Source organism: Platalea leucorodia (assembly GCF_965183815.1).
Source record: "Platalea leucorodia genome assembly, chromosome: 1".
NCBI lineage: Eukaryota > Metazoa > Chordata > Aves > Pelecaniformes > Threskiornithidae > Platalea > Platalea leucorodia.
Genome location: NC_138823.1, coordinates 77,592,893 through 77,604,141, shown reverse-complemented (window position 1 = coordinate 77,604,141; position 11,249 = coordinate 77,592,893). Strand labels below are relative to the sequence as shown.

The window sequence follows — 11,249 nt, the reverse complement described above, 5'->3', positions numbered from 1 at the left end:
GATTCAGATTATAGGTGGTTTGAATCACCTTCTATAATGGCTGTGTTATGTGTCTCCATTGACCGTAGAGAGAGCTTTTGGGGATCAGATTCTGTCTTAGGCAATTCATTTGGGTAGAACAAAACGTACAGAAAGTTTACTCCTCTGCTCAAGGTGGCATTCCCAATCGGTAGGGCAGTCCTCCTCACCCCCCGGTAAAACAGCACAGCTCTGCACCGCCGGACACCGGCTGTGTCTCCAGGTGGCCCTGCTGCCACAGGTATGCGCAGGCTCCCCTCCTGCAGATGCCTCCACGCAGCTCCGGGAATTGCCCTCCCTCTTCTTTGCTGAAGGAAATGCTGGAAGACTGATTTTCATCCTGGGCGGCATGTGGCAATTTATTAACACAGTCTTCTTACTCGTTGGAATATTCCACCTTTACGTCGGTAACGTATACTGAAAAAGGAGAATAAAATGTCAAACACACACCCTTTATAAGATAAAATTAAACTGTCATATGATGATGCAATGGGACCACCACAGTGCTAGATGTGTAGTTATAAGGGTGTATATATATACAGACATTTACAGGGCTACGTGGTTAAACAGTGTACTTATTTTCCTACTATTCTTTTTTCAGAAATCTAGGCGTATGCATGCAAAATGACATTAACACTGTAGTGACAGAAAGTCACTAAACTCTGGAAAAAGGCAAATGTGTGTTACATATTCTTTTTTCCTGTTGTTTACATTCATTTTTATTCCAGAAAAGTAGAAACAAGTGCAGAACATATACTGTGGAGTAAAGCACCCTGAAGGCATTTATACAAACCCATCCCCTTACTGTTCATTGCACTGAGCAGCAGATGGAAAGATGAGATTCCTCAACGGCACAGAACAAGAGGCAGAAACATAATCTCATCTTTTCTCAGCAAGCAGGCAAATCTCTTGCACCGTTCTCTAGTGCTGGAATTAATCAGCTTCTGAATAATATGTTCAGACTGCTTGGCGGGATGATTCTGAGTTAGAAAGTCCTTAATAAGCCACTCTGCAAGTGGATGAAGGAAAGAAAAGACAATATGGGGCACGCTGTACACCAGTTCAAGGCTCTGTTTTGGAAGAATTGGCTCTGCCGTGTGAGGCAACCGGTGAGTTTTGGAAAATTACATACAGGTACTCGTTGGTAGCGTAAGAAAGCCTGCACAATTGTGATAAAATCTAGATATGGGGAATGCAAGGATTGTATATTAAAATTGTAAATACTTCTAAATTTCCTCTCTTATCCACTCTATAAAGGCTAATTTAACCTTTCAAATTCCAGTGTGCAGAATGTGGCAGCTACTTCAACAGCAGTCAAGATTAAAATAATACTCAAATACGAGATGAGATGTCATTGTTTGCTTTTACTGTGATTGACGCGATTTTTTAATTTAAGATAGAAGGAAGCGAATTTCCTCAAGTGAGATAACATTTTTGTGGAAAGAAAAAGTCACTTCAATTAATAGTTTCTCATTGATTTCCCTTGTCTGTGACGATCTGGGTGTTTGCAATGAGGCATGTTGGCTGCTTCGGATAGGATTACCTCAGTTAAATAAACATACACCTTTTCATTTTGGAAATATTTCACTTAAATAAAATTGTGATTTAGAGAGAGAATTTCTTCTCCAAATGATTTCAGGTGATGTTTTTTAGTATGAAAGACATTTTGGGGGGAGGGGTGCTGTTGGTTATATTCTTCTCCATTCCTAAACACTTCTGTATGCTCCCTGTTCCTCATACTTCAATTGGTGTGCATTAAGTGGCTTCTCAGTATCTCATGTTTTCCTCCATGGTGATCTATTTCTCTTCTTGCTCTGTCTAGTTTTCCTTCTTATATATTTTTGAAGCACAAAATCTTCATTCATGTAAGTTTTAAGTTTGCCTAATAGGTAGCTTTCCTGAATAGAGAGCTCACTGAGATGCAGATTCCCAAACCAGGAATTAACAATAAATGACCCAAAGCAAACTTAATTTTGCCTGTTCAGAGCCAGGAGCTGCCCTGGGGAATTTGCAAAACCTCCCTATGTGCTCATTGTGTGAACGCAGAGCCACGAAGGCGCTCCATCTGCAGTTACGCAAGGGGAAATCCAGGTGGATCACCCACCCATGCAAAGGGCAGGACAGACCTTTCTGAATCTGACGAGAGAAGCATCTCCTGAAAGATCTGATGTGCTTCAGCTCTGTATTATATTGTGTAGATCTATCTGTAGAAGGCAGTTGTCTTCTCATGGTTATTTATCAGCAGTTAGGGCTAGAAGACAAGCGTGGTCTGTTGAACTAAGAATATGTCCTGAGTGTCGTGTGGCATTAGTTGATATCACACAGTGAAGGGTGAAGGGGCTGCGAAAGACCTAAGTGTTCTGTAAAGAGTAGGTGTTTTGACTGAAATTCAGACAGGCATCGGCGCCTCTTATTGACATGGTTCAAAGGCAGCACAGGATAATATGTACGTTTGGACATCAGCTGGAGTTTGAAATTGCAGTCGTGTAGAAGATAGCTTCTCATTTCTGCTTTCAGAAGCTTTTGCTTCTGAAGTACACATTCTGGAAGCTCAGGAGATAGATACATACTAGCAGGCAACTGTATTACTTAAGTTTTCTATCACTTCATTTCTTAATTATTGTTTATATAGTATGTATTACCATCTAAATTTGCAGCTAGGTAAAGGATGAAATGTGATTCCCAAATTCTCTTTTTCTGATACCCTAATTTAGAGGAGAATTGGGATTATAATCACGTTGTGAAATGCTTGGAGTGTGTAGTTGCTAATACAGATATTAGGAGAAAACAGAAACATAGCCTATCCTAAGACTATGCCTTTTTTAAAAAGTTGCTATTATTAATCATTTTCATTTTGGGTTAATGTTAAGCATGAGAGAAAATGCTGGTATAATTCTTGCTCTTCATCTGCCCCTACACTGAGTGTCATCTTTGCCTGGCTTCTGTCCTTTACAGTTGACACTCCTTTCTTCCACACTTTAAAAAACATAAACATCCCTAAAAGTTGCTTACTGACGAGTGCCTTCTGTTTTGCACATGTATGTTTTTGCATCAGTGCAAAAAAATAAAAATAAAAAAAAATAACAGTGAATGGTTACAAAGTTGTCTGCTTTTGTCAGGCAGGTCCTAAAGCTCCGTTACCAAATTCACCACTCTTCCCAGGTGTAACCCAGCAGAATGGCATGAGCTCTCAGACCCCTGTTCCCCTCAGTGCCTGGGCAAAGCAGCTGTGCAAGGGCTGCCATCTTTCAAATGCCCTTTCTTTGGACCTTCTTCTCTTGTTGCCTTTCCTATTTGAACATGAATATGCCTCATACAGCAGTATTACTTCCCACCTTTACCAGGAACAACTTGCTCAATAACATCAGTCTTGCTTGCTTAATGTCTGCAGCGTGCTGATGGTTCATTGAGTCCTCCAACTCTTTCCACTTCAGCCCAACCTGTTGTTGTTGCCTCTGCAGCTGCCTTTTCAGTTCTTGTACTTATCCCAAATCCATGTTCTGCAGGAGCCAGCTGAGTGGGGTTTGGTTTATTCACCTAAAAAAATCATTAGCTTACCAAAGGACAGGACTGCTAAGGGCCCTTTCCGAGGTTGGAAAAAAACCCCAACTATTTCACACTCCCTCATGTCCAAGCATCAGCTGCATCGTTGCTGCTGTTGCTACCCAGGCAGTGGTTGAGGTGGTAGTAAGGACAGCTGGAGCAGACTGTGGCAATGTGGTCAATAGGATCACTTCTAGGTTCCTAGGTTCTCTGCAACTGCTATTATCTGCATCCAGACTCATGGTACTCTAACAAAAAAAGGCATAAGCATGTTAGACTGAGAAGTCTAGCTCTGATAAGCTGTTAATGCATACTGAAATTCTGGAGATAAATGGAAAATGGTGAAACTATTTGTTTTCCTAAAAACCTTCTAAACAACAGAATTTATTCTAATAGGCCTACACTTGCTTGGCTCACTGGTATTCTCCAGTCGTGAATTTGATATATTTATTAAACCTTGAATTTTATAGATTCACCAAAATCATTGCTATTAACCCTGTTCTTCAGGTGCAATGAAGTTTCTCAGGTGAATGGCAACAATCAAGGAGAATGAATGCAGCCCAGAACGAGAGCAACAATTGTTTACAGCTCTTATAATTTAATTAGGTGCCTTTCTCCCCCAGTGCCAATGCTAGTGACATTGTGCAATGTTCATTTTGATCCCTAGGTTCACGCAAAAAAAAAAAAAAGAGAGAATTTGCCCATTTAAAAAAATACTGCTGTTGTATTTTTGTAGTTTAAGAATCTTTGGCTCATTTGTCCCAGATTTGGAATAATAACCCTTCCCTGCATGCCAGATTTTTGGATATTCTGACTGAGCAAATTAATTTTGGTAGAGCTTAAACCAGAGGAGAGTTCTCAACTGTAACTGTTCTGTACCTGGCATACCCTACTGTGTTACAACCTGTGTGACTTTTCTAGTCACAGAGTATTCTATCGTATTTCTAGCCCAATGACACTGAGTTATACCTATAAGGGGGTTATTTCTTCCCCTTTCTCTGTTTTGTTTTCTACGTACCATCTGATAATCCAGCAGCAATTCTCAATGGGTCAAACTCTTAAAGTTCAAAATATTTCTAAAATGTAATTGCAGACAAAAAAGCCCAGGAACGGGCCAAAACCAATTAACTAAAGTCTGCCTGAAACAAATGAACTTCCTTGGCTGCATCCAAAGTCCATGAAAATCTACAGGAAGAATGTCACTCAAAGTTTTAGGCCAAGTGATATATCACACCCCATGAAAGTTGCAAGAGTGGGCCTCTGGTGACCTGCAATGGTATACCAAAGGGAGTGTGAGTGGAGAAAGTCCAATTAATTTCACAGCTATCTTAAATATGAATGACTGGTCCTTAATGCAACCTCATAGGGGAAATGGTAAGAAAAAAGAAGGTCCAGAATGAGGGTATTTCTGTATTTGTTTGGGTGAACTAATCTAGATTTTAAAGTCAGAATCTTGCCTTATTCTGAATTGATGGGAAATTTGTTTCTCCACTAGTAGGTTTTCGTTTTGTCTCAGTTGATGGGCAACACAATATGTTTTCTGCTTTTCTGTTCTGGTAAGCAAGTAGAATCTTTCAGATACCATAACTCCTAGGAAGCTGTTTGTACAGCTCAAAAGTATCCCACAGTGCTAGTACCATGCTCCTGTTCACTTTTAGTGATAAGATAGTGTGATATTTTTGATCCTAGGTCTATTTCTCCAGAGACATTTAATAAAATCTGTTCTGTCCCTATGGGAAGGCCTTTGTTACCTTTGTTATACCAAGTCTATTCCTCCTCTGCTTTGTAGCACAAATAAATTCCTCTTACCAACATATTTAATCCCCTGCAGTTTTTGCTTGAAACCTTCGTACTAATTACAAATAACGTGTTAGATTTCCTTGACCAAAGAGGTACTCTCACCAATAAGTGTCCTAGTGAAATGCTGCTCCAGATTCACATCCTTTTGTTAAGGCCTAGATTTAGCTCTGTACAATAAGACTACCTTTTTTACTAACAGTTTGGATACTGGTGACTGAGCTAGTAGGTAAAGCCATTCCTGTTCTTCCTACATCATGAGTCCTTGTTAAATATAACCAAGAACATCAAGGTTTTTTTGGTTGGTGACAACCAGTGACTTGTTTTGGCCATAAGTCCAGTCCTGGGCTTTCAGAAGTAGAGCTGCCTGGAATTAGCTGTGGTGGCTCCTGACCTTGGTTTTATTTACATGATTTTGTGTTTTGTCCTGGTTGTTGTACTGAAAGAGCAAAAAGCTGGCACAGTTATTTTAGTGCCCAGGGCCCACAAGTATGATTCTGGATATTGTACAATGGACTTGAAAGCTATTGAAACACATTCAGTTTCTTTATTTATGCTTGACCTGCTTGCTAGAGGTAAAGGAATTCCCTGGTAAAAGTCCCATGCAGTAGGACAGATAGAGAACAGAACAGCAAGCTTGAAATCAGAAGACTTTGGTTAGTCTACAAGTTCCCCAGAGATAGTCCCCACAATACAGAACCCCAAGTAGCTTCTCTAGCTTACACAAAGATGAGGAAAAGCAAAGAAGAGCAGGTGATAAGTAGCTCTATCCTATCCAGAAGGCATTATCAAGTGAATACCTAAATATACCTACAGCTCTGCTCACAGGTGTCAGGGCTCTGAGGGCACTGATAGGTCTCAATGGTGCTGAACAGCCTCACCTGGGCCCTCCATCCACATGCCCAGCCCCGCCCCTATTTAAACTCAGTCTGGGGCCTTCAGTAGCAGTGGTAGTCTCTGGATTAGCTGTATTTTCCTATTGACTCTGCTAGTGATTGCAGGACCATGCCTGACCCTGGCTGCTCTTATTGGATGTGACCGTAGCCTACAGGTTAGTTTCCTGGTTTGATCTTAGGCCTGTCTCGTTGCTGCAGACTCACCTGGATATCTAGGCTCTCAGTTGAACCTGGCTGCCATTGCCCAGCCTGCTTCCCCTGCTGGGGTGCTGCAGGACAGGCCCTGCCTGGCAAGGACCCTGCTGGCCTGGCATCCCCTTTGGGCATCCCCTTTGGCTCCCTGTCCTTTAGGGAGCAGGTGGCTGCTGTTGTGCCCTGACTGCCAGCTTAGGTTGCCTTCAGCCCTGAGGTGAGCACCAGGGAGCCTGGCCTGTGGCTGTCCATGGCCTTCCCCCTGCAAGCTTCACCCTGAGCTCCGGTCTCCCACAGCCCTGACCCCCTGCCTGGGCTTCTTATGGGGCTTCCCCCAGCACTGGCCTGGGGGTGGTGGTGTGTGTCTCCAGGGGCAGCCTTGACCCTTTCCAGCCCCTCATCGGCAGCCTGGTGACCCTGACCCCCCCCCAAGTCTCTTCTGCAGCATCCCTTTCCTCATCTGCTGTACCTGGCTCCACACTGCCCCAAAACAGCCCATTGATATCCTGAAATGATGGCACTGCTCCACAGCAAGGACCCTCCAGTCCCAGATGGGAGGTATGCTGATGAACGTGCCCAGGAGGGTAGGCTGCTGCCAGAGCCCTGGGGGCACTGCTAAGCCCTAATGGCCCTTGCCAGCCCCCTCACCAGGGGCTCCAGCTGGGCCCAGGGCTCAGCTCCTGCCTGGGTGAAGTCAGAGGAGCACCGCTCTCCAGCTCAGCTCTTGTGCTTGGCCACTGCCTTTTTGGCTTGACTATGGTCCTGCCTCATCACCATGGCCTTTCCTGAGGATCAGGACTCCTGGTTGAAGCTGGCTGGCCCTGCCCTACTCGCCTTGTGGGGTCCTGTGGGATGGGTCCCCGGCTGCTGAGGCCCCTGCCCTGCTGGGAGGTGTTACCATCCATGGCTCCCCATGCCTTAGGGAGCAGCTGGCCCTCGCTGCTCCCTGAAAATTTGAAAGCACCAGGCCTTGCTTTTTTTTTTTTCTGGTTGGCTCCTATTGGGTTTGGAGAATGTGCAGTTAGATAAATGGCAATTTCCCAAAATTTCAGGAAGCCTTTACTTCCTTGCCTCGTGTTCAGCAGAGCAGGCCTTTTCCACAGGGAAGACTCTGCCATTGGATTTTGTTCTTAAGCATTATGTTACTTCTCTCAGGTATTTTTCTAACATACCCAAGTTTAGGGATTGCTTTCCCAGTGGGATTTGATTCAACTCTGACAGTTTAGAAATAAAAATTCTCAATAGCCTTTGGAGAAGTTAATAGCCTCTAATGGGAGATCTTTAGTGTGGTTCTTTGTAATTTGTACTACGTTTCTGTTACTAAGTTGGGTATTCACACTTTCCTAGCACTTTTATCAGTGAATCTAGAAGTCTTTTGAAAGCTGGCTGAACAGCAGTTTCTTCCTCTTTGCAGTGGAAAATTGAGACAACTGTGTGTTTTTCCCCCCCCTCCCCCCAGTGCAATCTGGTTGGGTTTGGGGGTTTTACATCCTCTCTGTAGAGGCTCAAGCACATACCATGTACATGCAATTTGCTCAGAGGAGACACGGTCAAAATCTGCAAGTCCCGCAGTGTACCAGCTTGGGTGCCTTTTCTTGTGGCCCTGGAAATGGGAAGGCAGGGAAAAGAAAAGCGTGGCAGTGGGCAGCATAAGGTCCATTAGCTTGGTCTCAAAATGCCCTGCTGCTGGAGGTGACAAAGGCAGCTTTTGGACAGAGGTGACTGCAGGTGAAAGAAAGGGTGTAATGGCAGTTAGGGAGCCAGGGAAGGACAAGGAGGTATGCTGCTGGGCAGGGTTCAGGACAGCAGGCTTCAGGGGAGCATGAGGAGTTGCAGCAAGGTGCAGAATGCTGCTGGTTTCTTAGGAGGCTCAAGTATGGGAAAGCTGAATGTCACTGTCTTGTTGTCAGAGTCACTGTGTTGGCCAGAGGGAAATATCTACAAACACTATAAATAGAAGGTGAAAACTGCTTTTGTATTCTGAAAGCAGTGTATTTCGCAAAAGTATAAGGATTTTAAATAGAAGTCTTAACTACTGATTTGCTTTTAATCATCTTATTTTCCCTTAAGTAGTTGTAGAGGGGATATTTAATTTTCTTTTATTAAAAGATATATGAATTTTAGTGATTTATTCCCAAATCCTGTTTTCTATAGTTCTGATGATGTTTTGATTTCCCTTTTCAGGTCCTATCTCTCACTGAAATACTCTGGCCATGTGTGCTTTTCTTGATTCTGGCTGCAATCCGCTTCCAGGAGCCCCCAAAATACAAGGAAAACTGTACGTTTTGTTTTGCCTGTGTTCGATTTTGGTTGCCTCTGTAGAATTATTTAGGAAATATTAAAAATATCATAGAGGGGGGGCTTAAATGTAATGGAGTCAATGGAAAGAATCTTACAGTGGGATTCAGTCTTGTCTAGCTGTGGATCTGAGCAAGTCATATTTAGGAGGGAAGGAAATAAATTTAATGTCTGATTTGTCAGGTCAGTTTTAGACATCTACTTTGGAGTGAAGTGGATTACTTGGGTTTTAGTTGTATGTATTTCTTTCTATTGAGTAATGGAGTTTAGAATGACTGGCTCAGAGGTAGGTAATTATGCAGTAGATATTAACAGTTAGACAAGATGAATCTTACCCCTACCCACTTCCTGGGATGTAGAATGAACATTTAGTAAATCGTATCTTCTATTTCCACCAACACTTCAAAACTTCCTATGACTACCTCCACCTTACAAAGTTCTTTTTGCTTTTATCTTGTCAAGCGTTAACTTCACTCAGAAAAGAATGACTTGTGATATTTTAGTCTACTCAGTTTATTATTCTGTTACTGACAGATGTCAGTAAGCTGGGGATAAACCAGTTTTAGCTACATTAGAAACCAATTTGGTAGAACAATTATAGATCTGTAGAGTGAAATATCTGGAGAGAATCTAGCCTGCACTATATACATTTAATTTAGACTAGCTCTAGTCTGGACCGAAGAACGCAATGCATGCTAATGGTTTGAGTACATTAAGTGTGTTCTTGGAGTACATCTGCTTTGTTTTAGCAGAAAGGGATCCAGTGTATGTGCTCAGGGAACTTCCTACAATGTGAACTGGAGTGTGCTAAGTAAAAATAACTCCCCTGCAAATGGCACTGGTCATTCACAGTGACCATTATTTTATACATCAGGTACAGTTCCTGAAGAATGAAGGATGATTTGACTAACAGTGCAATTTCTAATGGTACATGTCTCAAAAATATTGGCACCTAAATTTAAATAAAATTGGGATTTTTAAGTATCATGTACATGTAGTAAATTCCCCATTTCTGCATCTTTCAATTCTGAATATTCAGTAAGAGTGCTAGCCCAGATGCTAGATTTCTTATCTCCTTCTCATTTCATTCCCTTAATTTGGATGTGATAGTTACCAAAAGAAGGTTATCCAGAGGAAGAGGGGAATGACTTTTTAAGTATTTCTCAATTTTAGCTGTTTTAAACAGAGAAATGAAGTTGAATAGGAACACTGTAGCTATTCCTTATGTTTCAAAATAAGCAAAAAGTTGCTTCATGTTTTTAAGTTTCAATTGTCAGAACTATGGAGAGATATGGATAAATTCCAGAGATATGGAAAAGTTGCTGTTTAGATAGTCTTGATGGATGTATGTTCAGACATTGCTGAATACCAGTTCCCTTATGTCATGAAAGCCTGGGAGGAAAGAGGAGACACTATTTTTTTTTTTTTTTTGAAGAAGTCTATATTCTAGTCTAGGTCACAAGACATCTTGGGCAGAGAGGCTAGAAAGTGTGTGATGTTGCAATGGCGTTACTACCATGAAAATCAGCTTTTCAAAGACTGCTCTCAAATGTTATACCCTGTTGTTACAGTCTGACATAAGTTATTCATTTTCTGTGGTGAATTAGTTCTTAACTGGGATGTCTGCCATTGATACAACTTCATTGTTTGCGGGCGACAAAGCCACTTTCTAGGAGAAGGGAACACAATGTGATGGTACAGGTTTGTAACTGCAATGTCACTGGTTTTAATTCTGCTGCTGCTTGGTTTTAGGTTACTTAGAAGCTCGGGATTTACCAAGTCGGGGCCTTTACCCTTTCATGCGGAGCCTTTTCTGTAACGTTGGTTCAAGATGCAAGAATACTAGTTACACAACACAGAAAAACAACCGCTTACAGTAAGTTATATGAATTTGACAGAGCTGTCAGTATCACAGTGCATCTTCTACAGCACAGGTTCCTATTATCTTGTAGATGGGTAGAACAGGAGCTTTGTTACTCTGTGCTAAAAGTTGCCCTCGGTGTCCTTATGAATGCAAGAGATGTAGGGCCTTAGTCATGCCTCTTCCTGATTTTTGTTTGCTTTTCTTGGGGATTTCATGCTGTTATTAGATACTGAAAACTGTTCTGGGGGAAAATTGGAGAGGTACCTTGTGATATTCTTGCCTTTCACTGCTGCCATGTGAGAGCATACTTTTATCCTTCACTAGAAAGTCTTTTATTACATGAGGGTGAGGTTGAGGAAGAAAGTATATCATACATGCGTTTAAACTTTGAATAGTTTGGGACCATACATGGTGGAAGAAACAAACACAGTAAAGCAAAACAAGGATAACTCTCGAATAAGACCCACAATGGGCCAAAAAGGAGTACCAGAAGCTCTGTAATAAAAAACTTGAAAAAGTAGTCTGTAAGAGGGCTTTGTCATAGGATCCCAGAATGCAGAAAGAAAAAAGATTAACCTGAATTTTTCTTTAAGAAATGTAGTAATTTCATCTACTTCTAAATGTTGAAAAGCATTGAGATG

At 42.0% G+C, this 11,249-nt stretch overlaps 1 protein-coding gene across 1 annotated transcript in view; it reads left to right on the top strand.

Moving 5' to 3' along the window:
- Positions 1–8,268: 8,268 nt before the first annotated feature.
- Positions 8,269–11,249, top strand: part of ABCA13 (ATP binding cassette subfamily A member 13) — a gene marked incomplete at both ends in the record, with an annotated part of 196,115 nt that continues 193,134 nt past the window's right edge. Inside the window, 2 exons of the mRNA XM_082329177.1 lie at positions 8,269–8,320; positions 10,497–10,620. Of these exons, the coding sequence (XP_082185303.1) occupies positions 8,269–8,320; positions 10,497–10,620 (176 nt within the window). The remainder of the gene's footprint in view (positions 8,321–10,496; positions 10,621–11,249) is intronic.